We start from the raw sequence: 18554 nt of genomic DNA on the forward strand, positions 1-18554 counted from the left end.
CGACACAGATCGATTCTTACGTCACTCCAGATGTTCCGCACACAAGTTTGGCACAATCTGACTACTTTTGCTAGTTATCAAAAAACTAGCAGGTACGCTCGGCACTTTTCTGGCCCAGCGTACCTGGTTTTAAAACCGCTGCCCTGGAAGCGGCGGATCCCATAGGAATCAATGGGAGTCTGACCATAGCGAAAGCTCATGTTCGCTGCTGCCCGACATCCCATTGATTCTTATGGGAAATGTGTACACCTAACACCCTAACATGTACCCCGAGTCTAAACACCCCTAATCTGCCCCCCCTACACCGCCGCAACTATATAAATTTATTACCCCCTAAACCGCCGCTCCCGGAGCCCACCGCAAGCTACATTATACATATTAACCCCTAATCTGTTCCCCCCTACACTGCCGCAACTAAATAAAGTTATTAACCCCTAAACCGCCGCTCCCAGACACCGCCGCAACTATAATAAATGTATTAACCCCTAAACCCCCGCTCCCGGACCCCGCCACCATCTACATTATACCTAGTAACCCCTATCCTGCCCCCCTATACCGCCGCCACCTAAAATAAATTTATTAACCCCTATCCTTATGATCCTGGACCCCGCCGCAACGAAATAAATTGTTTAACCCCTAAACCGCCGCTCCCGGACCCCGCCGCCACCTATATTAAACTTATTAACCCCTAATCTGCCCCCCCTACACCATCGCCACCTATAATAAATTTATTAACCCCTATCCTGCCCCCCTATACCACCGCAACCTATAATAAAATTATTAACTTCTAAACCTAAGTCTAACCCTAACCCTAACAACCCCTTAACTTAAATATTAATTAAATACATCTAAATAAATTTAACTCTTATTAAATTAATTATTCCTATTTAAAACTAAATACTTACCTTTAAAAAAACCCTAATATAGCTACAATATAAATAATAATTTTATTGTAGCTATCTTAGGATTTATTTTTATTTTACAGGCAAATTTCAATTTATTTTAACTAGGTACAATAGCTATTAAATAGTTATTAACTATTTAATAGCTACCTAGTTAAAATAAAGAGAAATTTACCTGTAAAATAAAAACTAACCTAAGTTACAATTACACCTAACACTACACTATCATTAAATAAATTATTCCTATTTAAAACTAAATACTTACCTGTAAAATAAACCCTAAGATAGCTACAATGTAATTAATAATTACATTGTAGCTATTTTAGGAATTATATTTATTTTACAGGTAACTTTGTATTTATTTTAGCTAGTTAGAATAGTTATTAAATAGTTATTAACTATTTAATAACTACCTAGCTAAAAAAAATCCAAAATTACCTGTAAAATAAATCCTAACCTAAGTTACAATTAAACCTAACACTACACTATCATTAAATTAATTTAAAAAATTACCTACAAATAACTACAATTAAATACAATTAAATAAACTAACTAAAGTACGAAAAACTAAAAAAAGCTAAGTTACAAAAAATAAAAAAAATAAGTTACAAACATTTAAAAAATATTACAACAATTTTAAGCTACTTACAGCTAATCTAAGCCCCCTAATAAAATAACAAAGTTCCCAAAATAAAAAAATGCCCTACCCTATTCTAAATTATGAAAGTTATTACCTCACCAGCCCTTAAAAGGGCCTTTTGCGGGGCATGCCCCAAAGAAAACAGCTCTTTTGCCTGTAAAATAAAAATACAAACCCCCCAACATTAAAACCCACGACCCGCATACCCCTACTCTAACCCAAACCCCCGTTAAATAAACCTAACACTACCCCCCTGAAGATCATCCTACCTTTAGCCGTCTTTAGCCAGCCGACCACCGATGGAACCGAAGAAGAGATCCGGAGCGGCAGAAGTCATCATCCAAGGGGCGCTGAAGAAGTCTTCCATCCAACTGAAGTCATCATCCAAGGGGTCTGAAGAAGTCTTCCATCCGATTGAAGTCATCATCCAGGCGGCATCTTCATCCATCCGGAGTGGAGCGGAGCCATCTTCAGACAAGCCTACGCGGAGCCATCTTCATCCACCGACGACTGAACGACGAATGACGGTTCCTTTAAGTGACGTCATCCAAGATGGCGTCCCTCGAATTCCGATTGGCTGATAGGATTCTATCAGCCAATCGGAATTAAGGTAGAAAAATCTGATTGGCTGTTTGAATCAGCCAATCAGATTCAAGTTTAATCCGAATGGCTGAACCAATCAGCCAATCGGATTGAACTTGAATCTGATTGGCGAGTAGGCGTCGGTGGATGAAGATGGCTCCGCATCGGCTGCTTTGAAGATGGCTCCGCTCTGCTCCGGATGGATGAAGATTGAAGACGCCGCCTGGATGAAGACTTCAATCGGATGGAAGACCTCTTCAGCGCCCCTTGGATGATGACTTCTGCCACTCCGGATCTCCTCTTCGGTTCCATCGGTGGTCGGCTGGCTGAAGACGGCTAAAGGTAAAATGATCTTCAGGGGGGTAGTGTTAGGTTTATTTAAGGGGAGTTTGGGTTAGAGTAGGGGTATGTGGGTGGTGGGTTTTAATGTTGGGGGGAGGGTTGTATTTTTATTTTACAGGCAAAAGAGCTTTTTTCTTTGGGGCATGCCCCGCAAAAGGCCCTTTTAAGGGCTGGTAAGGTAATAGAGCTGGTAACTTTTTAATGTAGAATAGGCTAGGGCATTTTTTTATTTTGGGGGGCTTTGTTATTTTATTAGGTGGCTTAGATTAGGTGTAAGTAGCTTAAAATTGTTGTAATATTTTTCAAATGTTTGTAACTTTTTATTTTTTATTTTTTGTAACTTAGTTTTTTTTATTTTTTTTTACTTTAGTTAGTTTATTTAATTGTATTTAATTGTAGTTATTTGTAGGTAATTAATTTAATGATAGTGTAGTGTTAGGTTTAATTGTAACAGGTTAGGATTTATTTTACAGGTAATTTTGGATTTCTTTTAGCTAGGTAGTTATTAAATAGTTAATAACTATTTAATAACTATTCTAACTAGCTAAAATAAATACAAAGTTACCTGTAAAATAAATATAAATCCTAAAATAGCTACAATGTAATTATTAATTACATTGTAGCTATCTTAGGGTTTATTTTACAGGTAAGTATTTAGTTTTAAATAGTAATACATTATTTAAGTATAGTGTAGTGTTAGGTGTAATTGTAACTTAGGTTAGTTTTTATTTTACAGGTTAATTTCTCTTTATTTTAACTAGGTAGCTATTAAATAGTTAAGAACTATTTAATAGCTATTGTACCTAGTTAAAATAAATTGAAATTTGCCTGTAAAATAAAAATAAATCCTAAAATTATTATTTATATTGTAGCTATATTAGGGTTTATTTTAAAGGTAAGTATTTAGTTTTAAATAGGAATAATTAATTTAATAAGAGTTACATTTATTTAGATGTATTTAATTAATATTTTAGTTAGGGGGGTGTTAGGGTTAGGGTTAGACTTAGGTTTTGGGGTTAATAAATGTATTATAGGTGTAGGGGGGCAGGATAGGGGTTAATAAATGTATTATAGGTGGCGACGGTGTAGGGGGGGCAGATTAGGGGTTAATACGTTTAATATAGGTGGCGGCGGGGTCCGGGAGCGGCGGTTTAGGGGTTAAACAATTTATTTAGTTGCGGCGGGGTCCGGGATCGCAGGATAGGGGTTAATAAATTTATTATAGGTGGCGGCGGTATAGGGGGGGCAGGATAGGGGTTATTAGGTATAATGTAGGTGGTGGCGGTGGGCTCTGGGAGCGGCGGTTTAGGGGTTAATACATTTATTATAGTTGCGGCGTTGTCCGGGAGCAGCAGTTTAGGGGTTACTAACTTTATTTAGTTGCGGGGGCTCCGGGGGCACCGGTATAGGGGGTAGAACAGTGTAGTTAGTGTGGGTGCTTAGTGACAGCTTGTCAATAAAGCTGTCAAAAAGCCGAAGAGCAGCGAGATCGGATGAGTGATAATTATCACAGTCCGCTGCTCATCGCCCCGTACTTGGTGCACGGCTTTTTGACAGCTTTTTTGATAACTTTGGCGAGCGTATTCAGGTCTGCGGCGGCGATGGTAGGTGAGCTTAGGCGGGCGTATTGGGCCGGTGAAGGCAGGTAAAGTAGACACGTTGATAACTAGAGGCCTAAATCTCTTTTATTCCCCAAAAAACCTATATCCTTATGAAAAATGGTTTTACTAATTTTTAAACTTGTGATAACCCTTTTCTCAGGTAAAAATAATTCCCCCCTTTTCCTCTGTACAGTTCCCTCGCTCCACGTGCAGTGATACCTGTCACTCGGGCTATAGAAAATCAACTCGTGAGGGTGAGCCCAGCTGTTGCTATGACTGTGTTCTGTGTTCTGAAGGCGAGATCACTAATGCAACAGGTGAGATAACAACTCACTTACTGTTACATCCGTACACTGAACTCATACAGATATTTAATGCTGTAGTTTGCCTGTCCTGACTGCATGTTACATAGCCATTGCTTATTCACATCTTACCCTTATTAGACACAGCAAAGAGGAGAAGATATGCATGCTGACGTGGCTTCTCAAGAGATCACTAAACAGCGAAGCCCTGCAAAGACAGATCTAGCTATTTATTTATCTATTCATCTATCTATTTATTTATCTATTCATCTATCTATTTATTTATCTATTCATCTATCTATTTATTTATCCTCCCATGTGTGTCTCTGGCTCTATCTACCTATCTGTCTATCTTTCCATCAATTTTACTGCCTAACTACCTAACACATATTCACTCTAGAGGAACCATTGTTTAAGTAAAAACTAATATTAGATCAATTGTTTGTATGTTTTTTTTTAATTAGTAAGATGACATTATTGACACAGAAAGCCATGTAATACAAAAGTCAAAAAGATAATGTTGATACAACCGGTGGTAAGTGATACACAGATCACTTTAAAAGAAAATTTAAAAAAAAAAATGTGTGAAGCATTGAGAAAACCTCTCATAAGTCTATGGTAAAAGTTCCTCTCACGTATTATTTCATTTTTAATTCAAAAATTTTGACAAGTGATTAAATCTGTAAAAAAAAAAGAAAAGAAGACATTTTGCACATTGCTGAGAAAAAAGGGAAATAATAAAGGAGCCAGACAAATGTCAAAGTTTAATGTAAAATTACTACCTGGTTTCATATAATTGAGCCCATTCACCTCTAAGAAAGACCAGAAGCATGGTTTCTGACTGCAAACATGGCGTAAGTAGATGTTTGCAAGGTTTTTATGAACTATTTCTGTTTCTTTAACAAAAAAAGACAATGGGGCCTATTTAACAAGGTGCTGACAGACATGATCTGATATATAAAAACCTTCTTTTGTTGAGCGGTATGGTGCGTTAAGCTCGATACCACATAAAACCTAAGGCCTGACTTGACGTGCTCATGCACGTTTTCCCCATAGACATCAATGGAGAGAAAAAAACGAACACTTGCAATCGTGGAATTGCGATCGTCATAACACAATCCCCATTGATATATAAGGGGAAAAACATAATTTATGTACCTGATAAATTTATTTCTTTCATATTGTCAAGAGTCCATGAGCTAGTGACATATGGGATATACAATCCTACCAGGAGGGGCAAAGTTTCCCAAACCTCAAAATGCCTATAAATACACCCCTCACCACACCCACAATTCAGTTTAACGAATAGCCAAGTAGTGGGGTGATAAAGAAAGGAGTAAAAAGCATCAACAAAGTAATTTGGAAATAATTGTGCTTTATACAAAAAAATGATAACCAGCATAAAAAAGGGTGGGCCTCATGGACTCTTGCCAATATGAAAGAAATTAATTTATCAGGTAAGTTCTTACATAAATTATGTTTTCTTTTATGTAATTGGCAAGAGTCCATGAGCTAGTGACATATGGGATAGCAATACCCAAGATGTGGAACTCCACAAAAGAGTCACTAGAGGGATAAAAAATAAAAACAGCAAACTTTGCTGAAAAAAAATAATCCACAACCCAAATCATAAGTTTAGTCTCATAATTGAAAAGAAAAAACTTAAATTTAAGCAGAAGAATCAAACTGAAACAGTTGCCTGAAGAGTTTTTCTACCAAAAACTGCTTCTGAAGAAGCAAATACATCAAAATGGTAGAATTTAGTAAAAGTATGCAAAGATGACCAAGTTGCTGCTTTGCAAATCTGATCAACTTAAGCTTCATTCTTAAAAGCCCCAGAAGTGGAAACTGATCTAGTAGAATGAGCTGTAATTCTCTGAGGTGGGGTTTTACCCAACTCCAAATAAACTTGATGAACCAAAAGCTTTAACCATGATGCCAAAGAAACGGCAGAATCCTTCATACCTTTCCTGGAACCAGAAAAGATAACAAATAGACTAGAAGTCTTCCTGAAATCTTTAGTAGCTTCAACATAATATTTCAGAGCTCTCACCACATCCAAAGAATGTAAAGATCTGCACAAAACAATGAATATCAGGAAGTTTTGCAATCTTTCTGTGAAATAAAACAGAAAGAGCAGAGATTTGCCCTTTCAATGAACTTGCAGACAAACCTTTATCCAAACCATCTTGAAGAAACTGTAAAATTCTAGGAATTCTAAAGGAATGCCAAGAGAATTTATGAGAGGAACACCATGAAATGTAAATCTTCCAAACTCAATAATAAATCTTTCTAGAAACAGATTTACGAGGCTGCAACATAGTATTAATCACTGAGTCAGAGAAACCTCTATGACTAAGCACTAGGCGTTCAATTTCCATACATTCAAATTTAATTATTTGAGATCCTGATGGAAAAAACGGACCTTGAGATAGCAGGTCTGGCCTTAATGGAAGTGGCCTAGGTTGGCAACTGGACATCTGAACAAGATCCGCATACCAAAACCTGTGAGGCCATGCTGGAGCCACCAGCAGCACAAATGATTGATCCATGATGATTTTCGAGATCACTTTTGGGAGAAGAACTAGAGGCAGAAAAATTTAAGCAGGTTGATAACCCCAAGGAAGTGTCAATGCATCCACTGCTTTCGCCTGAGGATCCCTGGACCTGGACAGGTACCTGGGAAGTTTCTTGTTTAGATGAGATGCCATCAAATCTATTTCTGGAAGCCCCCACATCTGAACAATTTGAGAAAACACCTCTGGGTGAAGAGACCACTCTCCCGGATATAAAGTCTGACAACTGAGATAATCCGCTTCCCAATTGTCTATACCTGGGATATGAACCGCAGAAATTAGACAGGAGCTGGATTCCGCCCAAACAAGTATACGGGATACTTCTTTCATAGCTTGAGGGCTGTGAGTCCCACCCTGATGATTGACATACGCCACAGTTGTGACATTGTCTGTATGGAAACAAATGAATGGTTCTCTCTTCAATAGAGGCCAAAACTGAAGAGCTCTGAGAATCGCACAGAGTTCCAAAATATTGATTGGTAATCTCTCCTCTTGAGATTTCCAAACCCCTTTTGCTTTCAGAGATCCCCAAACAGCTCCCCAACCTGAAAGACTTGCATCTGTTGTGATCACAGTTCAGGTTGGATGAACAAAAGAGGCCCCTAGAATTATACGATGGTGATCTAACCACCACGTCAGAGAAAGACGAATATTGGGATTTAAGAATATTTATTGTGATATCCTTGTATATTCCCTGCACCATTGGTTCAGCATACAGAGCTGAAGAGGTCTCATGTGAAAACGAGCAAAGGGGATCGCGTCCGTTGCTGCAGTCATGAGACCTAAAACTTCCATGCACATAGCTACTGAAGGGAATGACTGAGACTGAAGGTTTCGACAAGCTGAAACCAACTTTAAACATCTCTTGTCTGTCAGAGACAAAGTCATGGATACTGAATCTATCTGGAAACCTAAAAAGGTTACCCTTGACTGAGGAATCAAAGAACTTTTTGGTAAATTGATCCTCCAACCATGTCTTTGAAGAAACAACACTATTTGATTTGTGTGAGATTCTGCAGAACGTAAAGACTGAGCTAGTACCAATATATCATCCAAATAAGGAAACACCGCAATACCCTGCTCTCTGATTACAGAGAGTAGGGCACCAAGAACCTTTGAAAAGATTCTTGGAGCTGTCGCTAGGCCAAAAGGAAGAACAACAAATTGGTAATGCTTGTCTTGAAAAGAGAATCTCAGGAACTGAAAGTGATCTGGATGAATCGAAATATGAAGATATGCATCCTGTAAGTCTATTGTGGACATATAATGCCCTTGCTGAACAAAAGGCAGAATAGTCCTTCTAGTTACCATTTTGAATGTTGGTACTCTTACATAACGATTCAAAATCTTGAGATCCAGAACTGGTCTGAAGGAATGTTCTTTCTTTGGGACAATGAATAGATTTGAATAAAACAACAGACCCTGTTCCTGAGACGGAACTGGCATGATTACCATCGATAACTCCAGGTCTGAAACACACTTCAGGAAAGCCTGGGCTTTCTCTGGTTTCACTGGAATGCGTGAGAGAAAAAATCTTCTCACAGGTGGTCTTACTCTGAAACCTATTCTGTACCCCTGAGAGACAAAACCTTAATCTGCCCCCTACCAGCTGAGCTGGAATGAGGGCCGCACCCTCATGCAGACTTGGGGGCTGATTTAGGCTTCCAATTGGAAACAGATTCCTTAGGGGAAGGATTAGATTTCTGTTCTTTATTAAGTTGAAAGGAACGAAAATGGTTAGAAGCTTTAAATTTACCCTTAGACTTTTTATCCTGAGGCAAAAAAGCTCCCTTCCCCCCAGTGACAGTTGAAATTATTGAATCCAACTGAGAACCAAATGATGTATTACCTTGGAAAGAAATAGATAGCAATGTTGATTTAGAAGTCATATCAGCATTCCAAGATTTAAGTCATAAAGCTCTTCTAGCTAAAATAGCTCAAGGCATATATCTCACATCAATTTTGATGATATCATAAATGGCATCACAAATGAAATTATTAGCATGTTGAATTAATTTAAGAATGCTAGACACATTGTGATCCGATACTTGTTGCGCTAAAGTTTCCAACCAAAAATTGGAAGCAGCTGCAATATCAGCCAAAGAAATTGCAGGCCTAAGAAGATGACCTGAATATAAATAAGCTTTCCTTAGATAAGATTCACGTTTTCTATCTAAAGGATCTTTAAAAGAAGTACTATCTTCCGTAGGAATAGTAGTATGCTTAGCAAGAGTAGAGATAGCCCCATCAACTTTGGGGATCTTTTACCAAAACTCCAATCTATCAGTTGGCAAAGGATACAATTTTTTAAACCTTGAAGAAGGAATAAAAGAAGTACTCGGCTTATTCCATTCCTTTGAAATCATATCTGAAATAGCATCAGGAACTGGAAAAACCTCTGGAATAACCACAGGAGGCTTATAAACAGGATTTAAACATTTACTGGTTTTAATATAAAGAGGACTAGTCTCCTCCATATCTTATGTAATCAACACTTCTTTTAATAAAGAATGGATTTAAATAAATAAGAGGATTTGTCGGTGTCAATATCTGAGGCAGGATCTTCCGAATCAGATAGATCCTCATCAGAGATAGATAAATCAGTATGTTGTCGGTCATTTGAAATTTCATCAACTCTATGAGCAGTTTTAAAATACCTTTTACGTTTATTAGAAGGCAGAATGGCAGACAAAGCCTTCTGAATGGAATCAGAAATAAATTCTCTTAAATTTACAGGAATATCCTGAGCATTAGATGTTGATGGACAAGCAACAGGTAATGAACTACAACTGATGGAAACATTATCTGGATGTAAAAGTTTATCATGACAACTATTACAAACCACAGCTGGAGGTATAGCCTCCACAAGTTTACAACAAATGCACTTAGCTTTAGTAGAACCGATATCAGGCAGCAGGGATCCAGCAGTAGATTCTGAGACCGGATCAGATTGAGACATCTTGCAAAATGTAAAAGAAAAAACAACATATAAAGCAAAATTATCAATTTCCTTATATGACAGTTTCAAGAATGGGAAAAAATGCAAACAGCATAGCCCTCTGACATAGAAAAAAGGCCAGAGGCAAAAAGGCACCAAAAATGTCTGGAGATGAAACACTAGCGTCATAGATGAAGCAACCTCGTGAAGGACTCGGCACCAACTAAGACGCCGGAAATTACGAATTTGTGTCAACTAACGTAACTTTTGCGCCAAAAAATCTTGCACCAAGAATGACGCAATAAATTTTGGCATTTTTGCGCCCTCGCGAGCCTAATACAGCCCGCAATTTCTTTAAAAAAGAGTCAATTTGAAAAAAGACTAAACACCAGGTAAGAAATATTTTTTTCTTAAAAATGCATTTCCCAGATATGAAACTGACAGACTGCAAAAAAAGGAAATATACTGAAACCTGAATCATGGCAAATATAAGTACAATACATATATTTAGAACTTTATATAAAGTGCCAAACCATAGCTGAGAGTGTCTTAAGTAAATGAAATATACTTACCAAAAGACACCCATCCACATATAGTAGATAGCCAAACCAGTACTGAAACAATTATCAGTAGATGTAATGGAATATGAGAGTATATCGTCAATCTGAAAAAGGAGGTAGGAGATTAATCTCTACTACCGATAACAGAGAACCTATGAAATAGATCCCCATTAGGAAAACCATTGCATTCAATAGGTGATACTCCCTTAACATCCCTCTGACATTCACTGTACTCTGAGAGGAATCGGGCTTCTAAAAAGCTGAGACGCGCATATCAACGTAGAAATCTTAGCACAAACTTACTTCACCACTTCCATAGGAGGCAAAGTTTGTAAAACTGAATTGTGGGTGTGGTGAGGGGTGTATTTATAGGCATTTTGAGGTTTGGGAAACTTTGCCCCTCCTGGTAGGATTGTATATCCCATACGTCACTAGCTCATGGACTCTTGCCAATTACATGAAAGAAAGAAAGTTATGTAAAGCCTAACACCCTAACTTAAACCCCTAGTCTAAATACCCTTAATCCGCTGCCCCCTACATCGCCAACACTAAATAAAGTGATTAAACCCTAAACTGCCTCCCCCGCATCGCTAACACCTTAATAAACCTATTAAACCCTAAACTGCCACCACCCACATCGCTACTACTATAATAAACTTATTAACCCCTAAACAGCAGCCCCCCCCACATCGCTACTACTATAATAAACCTATTAACCCCTAAACCTCCACCCCCCACAATGCAATAAACCAAATTTAGCTATTAACCCTTTAACCACCAACGTCCTACAACTTCTCTCTTATGTGATCTCAGTCATAATAGTGAGATTGTGCTATTTCTGCATGCCCCACGAGTGGGGCACTGCAGAAATAGAGTTGCAGAGTTGTCGATGCAGAGAGGGCATCTACACTACAGAAAATGATTTATGGAAAAAAACACACATGTATTATGGCAAAATGGGTACTGGCAGACAGCTGTCAGTACCCAAGATGGTGGAAGATAGGTAGAGGGGGAGGGTTAGATAGTTGTATGGGGGATCAGGAAGGTTGGGGGCTGAGGGGGGATCCATCACTGCAAAATATAAACAAATAAATAAAAAAAATTGCCATTTATTTCAGTACTGGCAGAATTTCTGCCAGTACTTAAGATGGCGGTGACAATTGTGAGGTGGGGGAGGCAAAATAGCTGTTTAAGGGGGGTCAGGGAGGGATCAGGGGGTGGGATGTGTCAGATGGGAGGCTAATCTCTACACTAAAGCTAAAATTAACCCTACAAGCTACCTACTTTACCCCTTCACTGCTTGGCATAATACAAGTGTTGTGCGCAGTGGCATTTAGCAGCCTCCTAATTACCAAAAAAGGAATGCCAAGGGGACCCAGAGAAGCATTTACAACAATTTGTGCCATGATTGCACTAACTGTTTGTAAATGATTTCAGTGAGAAAACTAAAATTGTGAAAAAGTTAACAATTTTTTTATTTGATCTCATTTGGAGGTGAAATGGTGGCATGAAATATACCAAAATGGGCCTAGATCAATACTTTGGTTTGTCTACTACACTAAAGTCAAAATTAACCCTACAAGCTCCCTAAATAACCCCTTCACTGCTGGGCATAAAACACATGTTGTGCACAGCGGCATTTAGTGGCCTTCTAATTACCAAAAAGCAACGCCAAAGCCACATATGTCTGCTATTTCTGAACAAAGGGGATCCCAGAAAAGCACTTACAACCATTTGTGCCATAATTGCACACGCTGTTTGTAAATAATTTCAGTGAGAAACCTAAAGTTTGTGAAATAGTGAAGGTTTTTTTTTATTTAATTGCATTTGGCGGTGAAATGGTGACATGAAATATACCAAAATGGGCCTAGATCAATACTTTTGGTTGTCTACTAAAAAAATATATGAATACATGTGAAGTTTTATTCAGGGATTCCTGAGAGAAATCAGTGTTCCAATATAACTATCGCTAATCTTGAGAAAAAAAATGGTTTGGAAATAGCAAAGTGCTATTGTACTTATTGCCCTATAACTTGCAAAAAAAGCAAAGAACATGTAAATCAGGACAAAATTTACAGTAAATGAGTAAGTTGAAAATTACAGTTTAACACAAACACAGCAGAAATGTCAAAATAGCCCTGGTCCTTAAGGGAAGGAAATAGAAAAATGGCCTGGTCCTTAAGGGGTTAACCCCTAAACCGCCAATCCCCACAACACAAATAACTAATCTAATCACTAAACCCCCTAACCTAACTCCCCCTAAATTAACCCCAATTACATAAAATAAAAAAATACTAAGTTAAAATTGAAATAAAAAATCATAACATTACTTAAAAAAAACTAAGATTAAATTAAAAAAAAAAATCTAAAATTACAAAAAATAAAAAAGTCTAAAATTACAGAAAAAAATAAACCAAATTATCAAAAATAAAACTACATCTATAAAAATAAAAAACAAAGTAACAAACTAAGCTACCAATAGCCCTTAAAATGGCCTTTTGTAGGGTATTGCCCTAAACAATCTGCTCTTCTACCAAAATAAAGTACAAATTACCCCCTTGCATTCCAATTGGCTGAAAAATTCAAATCAGCCAATAGAATGAGAGCTTCTGAAATCCTATTGGCTGTTCAAATCAGCCAATAAGAGCTCTCACCCTATTGGCTGATTTGAAAATTTTAGTCAATAGGAATGCAAGTTACCCCAAATATAAAACGGGTACCTTACATTCAATCTTCAGTGTGCGGCATCATTCGCATAAAGAGGATCCTTCATGCTGGATGGCTCCACGGCCAGAGTTCTTGCTCCGCGACCACCTCCGCTCCATACCGCCTTTGCCCTGGATGAAGATAGAAGAGGTGCTGGATGAAGATGTCCTTCTCTGCCGGACTTCAGGAACGGTGATTACCTATTTGGGGGTTAGAATTAGGCTTTTTTGGGGTGTTTTGTTTTTTTAGATTATGGATTTTTTCTATTTTAATGGGCCGCAAAAGAGTTGATTGCCCTTTTAAGGGAAATTCGCAAACAAATGCCCCCCTTTTGGGGGTGCTTTTTATTTTTTATAGGGGTATTAGATTACGTTTATTTTTTTATTTTTTGATAACTTGTTTTTATTATGTAATTTTAGACTTTTTTATTTTTTGTAATTTTAGATTGGTTTATTTTTTTAATGTAATCTTATTTTTTTAAGTAATGTTAGAATTTTTTTTATTTTAATTTAGGATTTTTTATTTTATGTAATTGGGGTTAAATTAGGGGTTGTTAGATTAGGGGCTTATTGATTAAATTAGTTATTTGCATTAGTTTATAGTTTAATTGGGTTTACTGCATTGTGGGGGATGGTGGTTTAGGGGTTAATAGGTTTATTATAGTAGTAGTAGCGATGTGGGGGGCCGATGGTTTAGGGGTTAATAGGTTTATTATAGTAGTAGGGATGTGGGGGCCAGCATTTTAGGGAGTAATTGGTTAATTATAGTAGTAGTAATATGGGGGCCCAGTGGTTTAGGGGTTAATAGGTTTATTATAGTAGTAGCAATGTGGGGGGCTGACAGTTTAGGGGTTAATAACTTTATTTAGTTGTTAGCTATGTGGGGGGGCAGTTTAGGGGATAATAGATTTATTTAGTGTTGGTCATGTGGGGGGGCAGTGAATTAGGGGTTAATAAGTTTAATAAAGTGTTTGCAATGCTGGGGATGGTGGTTTAGGGGTTAATAGTGTAGTTTATGGGTGTTAGTGTAGTTTTTAACAGTTTAGTTATGAGTTTTGTTAAACATTTTTGTTTTGCAAAATCCATAACTACTGGTCTCAGACCGCAGAATGGATCGTTGCGGCATAGACTATAACGCTAGTGTAATAGCCTGACCGAACAACTTGTAATATGGAATGAAATCCTGCATTCAAAAGTTATTTTTTAATTGCGGAATGGAGAGTTGCGTAAAGGATAAAATGCTAGTGTTATAGCCGTAGCGCCGTGACTTGTAATATGGGAGACCTGCATATTCCGTGTGCATTGGCCAATATTTCAGCGGTATAGGCGTACCGCACCATACCAAAACACTTGTAATCTTGCCCATTATAATATTTTGTCTTTCTCTACCACAGAATTGAGTTGTTTACTAACACTTGACTTGTTCTCCGGTTCTCTAAAGGAAGACCACAGGGTGCCAAACTGTAAGTAAATTCAACTTCCTGCACAAATTACCCAGCATGAGGAGTAGCAACAGCTCTTACGACCCTAGACTTATTCTAGCCAACAAACCCAATATCTAACTAATAAATACACACTTAAATATGGGGACATAAATTATATCATGGAATATAGGGGGAAATCATATCACCCATAACGAGAAAAACGATACTAAGATACCTGAATTCTAAGAAAGCAGACAGTGCGGATCAGGTCTGCAAGACCTCGCTGAATGCGGAGAGCAATATGCTCTCTGTATTCAGCATTGCACCAGCAGCTCACAAGAGCTGCTGGTGCAACGCCGCCCCATGCAGACTCGCGGCCAATCGGCCGCCAGCAGGGGGGTGTCAATCAACCCGATCGTACTCGATTGGGTTGATTTCCGGCAATGTCTGTCCGCCTGTTCAGAGCAGGCAAACAGCATTATGGAGCAGCGGTCTTTGTGACCGCTGCTTCATAACTGCTGTTTCTGGCGAGTCTTCAGGGGCCATCAAGCTCCATTCGGAGCTTGATAGATAGAGGCCATAGCCTTTCTGGAGTAAACACACTTAAAACCTAGCAAACACCAAAAACTAAAACAGGGATGGGAGGGGGAGGTGATATATACCCAGTATGATTGCTGGAGGGCAAGATGTGTCGCCTTTCTTTTTAGAAAAAAATAAATTACAAAATAACACAGACCATTTTTGACCCAGAAGGAAGATATATACTTCTTAGATTAACAGCAGAGGGTTGTCCACTGATCCTAGGTGGGGTGTATGGTCCACACAACACAAAAAATGAATTCTGGTGCTCCCTTCATGTTCACCTTCTGTGCATGGCAGATGCTCTACTAATCTTGGGTGGAGACTTCAATGTGACACTGCAAACCCCTGCAGATAGGTTCAAAAACCCTAATACAACACAGTTTAAGACAAGTAACTATGCAAATGCAAGGATGTTGACTAAATTCAGAAATGCTCTTGCACTGGTAGATATATGGAGAATTAGGAACCCTAAAGGCTAGAGATTTTACATGTATTACCCTGCTAAGGGCACACTGTCACATATCAACCTTTTCCTGGTCTCAAACTCTTTAAGCTCTAAAGTTCTAGACACCAAAATAGACACCCCAGTTATATCTGACCATGCATTGATTATTATAAAATTGAAGCTAGGACTAGAAAGATGCTCCCCAAGCACCTGGTGTCTCCCTAAACACCATGACATAAACGTCAAAAGTGCCTGGTAGGTGAATGGCTTGCCTATAAATCATAAAATCAACAACACATTAATGACCCCATCCTCTTTTGGGAAGCGGGCAAAGCCTTTCTTAGGGGAATTATGGCATTGTATGTGGTAGACATTAAAATGAAAAAGAAACTAAGGAAAGAACTTTTGTTAAAACAGCTGTTAAACGCAAGGAATACATATTTGCGTCACCCCACGGAAATAAATAGAAGTAAGTATAGGAAGGTTAAAACTCATAGGTACACAGTTCTGACACAAAATGCAGCAAGAGAGTGGAACGTGACTCATGCTAGAATGTTTAGACATGGAAACAAAACAGGACATTTACTAGCCAGACAAAAAACTGAGTAAATGCTCAGGCAACATTGCAGCAATTAAAGCCAACAATGTCCTCTACACTGATAATACCAGGATTCAACAAGTGTTTTGAGATTATTTTTGTACATAGGACAGGCTGTAGAGAACTCTAATAAAACCGCATTTTGGCATTCACTAAAATAACCCACACAGACAAAAGACCAACAAGCAATAAATGCCCCAATGGACTCCCTGGAGATAACTATAATCATAGGAGAGCTCCCACTTGAAAAGACCCCTGGGCCATATGGTCTCCTGGGTGAATTCTATAAAATACTCAAAAACAAAGTGGCAGACACTCTGATTGAGACCCCCTTGACCTGACATTACATCGACCTATCTCCTTAATGAACTCAGACTGCAAACTCTTTACCAAAATCCTTGGAAACAGACTAGCCACTGTCCTCTCTTTCTTCATTCACAAAGATCAGACAGGTTTCATTAAAGGTAAATCTACTGTAGCTAACATTTGAACTTTGCAATTCCATTTAAACCATTTCTGGAAAAAATGGGAGACCAGGGCAGGGGGTGGAACCAGAGATGCCAGTGCTCTAATGGTGGACTCGGAAAAGGCTTTCAACAGGGTACTTTGGGACCATCTCATCCTTATTCCTATAAACTTTGGGATTACTGGAAATTTCATACAGTCACTCCAATCTATATACTCCTCACCACAGGCCATGATTCTAGTTAATGGATTCCCCTCTAACACTTTTGCTCATGAAAGGGGCACAAGACAAGGGAATCCACTTTCCCCTATCTTGTTTGACGTTGCCTTAGAACCCCTGGCCATAAAAATTAGGATGGAGACGGAAGGCCTTACCATGGGAGGAAACACTCTTTGTGGATGACGTGCTCTATATAAAAAACTATGAGAAAAATGTACCTTAAATGATGAATATCATAATAGTGTTTCCGGCTATAAAATTAAAGGGATACAAAACCCAAATTTTTTCTTTCATGGTTCAGACAGAGCATGCAATTTTAAGCAACTTTCTAATTTACTCCTATTATCAATTTTTCTTCCTTCTCTTGCTATCTTTATTTGAAAAAGAAGGCATCTAAGCTAAGGAGCCAGACAATTTCTGGTTCAGTATGCTGGACCGTATTTAGCCACCAATCAGCAAACCTAGGTTTTGAACCAAAAAAGGCCCGGCTTCTAAACTTAAATTCTTGCTTTTCAAATAAAGAGAGCAAGAGAATGAAGAAATCTGCTAATATGAGTAAATTAGTTGCTTAAAATTGCATGCTCTATCTGAATCATGACATATACAATTTGGGTTCAGTGTCCCTTTAACACAGACAAAACTGAACTAGTTTGGCTAACTACACAGTCCACTATACTAGACTTGAAGTATGACTATAAAGTAGTTACAAACAGCTTTAAATACCTGAGAATCAGACTTTCTGTAAATCCTAGCAAATGGTATGAAGCTAACTACTACCCACTGAAAAAAAGAAGCACATGACCTGATCTCACACTGGGCAAAACTTCCACTTCTCAGAAAGGATTGGGTTAATAAAAATGATCCTATTCCGAAGCTCCTTTACCTCATCCAAATGATACCTCAGGTTCTACACAAGGCAAACCTTAAGTTCTGGAATTCGTCAATATTCTCTTTCATATAGGCCAACAAAAAGTGTAGAATCAAATCAAATAGAATTATGAGTTAAATTGAATCTCGAGGGCTTGTGGTCACAAATATAGAGTTTTACAGTTGAGCAACCCAAGCAAAATATGTCCTTGATTGGCTGACCTGCGGGAATGTTTTACCATTCTGACCCTAGAGCAACAGGTGGCTAAACCTTGGTCGCTACCCATGCTATCACATATGAATGCTTCAAAGTAGATAAATATCTCACACATTATCCCCTGTTAAATAAATCATGAAATCACTAAATTTCTTCCACTACAAGGAACACCTCAACTTCATTCTGGGTATAACCACACTGGCATTTAGGGAGAGGAAAACGTGGGCATAGACACAATCTCAAAACTCTTGGATGGAGATGGAAGGGTCCTTCACACTTTTATACACTTACAGATATTATTTGACATACCACACAAACACCACTTTGCATACTTACAGGTGAAACATTACAATACAGCGCTAGTAAACTCTAAAAAACTTCCTGGAAAGGATAACTCTATTTATCAGTTGTTCAACCTATACTCACATGGGGCTACATCAATCTCCCCAATATATAAAGCATTAGGAACTTCGGATGATGAGAGCACCCTAAATCATATTAGTGGGAAATTGTCTAAAACATTAGACACAGAAATACTGACAGCATTAGTGCAGCAAAGCAAACAGAGGGTTAGATGAGCTACACTCT

The 18554-nt window shown here is 38.2% G+C and overlaps 1 protein-coding gene across 1 annotated transcript in view; it reads left to right on the forward strand.

Moving 5' to 3' along the window:
• LOC128655608 (vomeronasal type-2 receptor 26-like) overlaps window positions 1–18554 on the forward strand; it is a 49726-nt gene that overhangs the window by 3002 nt on the left and 28170 nt on the right. Inside the window, exon 3 of the mRNA XM_053709197.1 lies at window positions 4261–4384. Within this exon, the coding sequence (XP_053565172.1) occupies window positions 4261–4384 (124 nt within the window). The remainder of the gene's footprint in view (window positions 1–4260; window positions 4385–18554) is intronic.

This window comes from Bombina bombina, chromosome 4 (assembly GCF_027579735.1).
Source record: "Bombina bombina isolate aBomBom1 chromosome 4, aBomBom1.pri, whole genome shotgun sequence".
Lineage (NCBI taxonomy): Eukaryota > Metazoa > Chordata > Amphibia > Anura > Bombinatoridae > Bombina > Bombina bombina.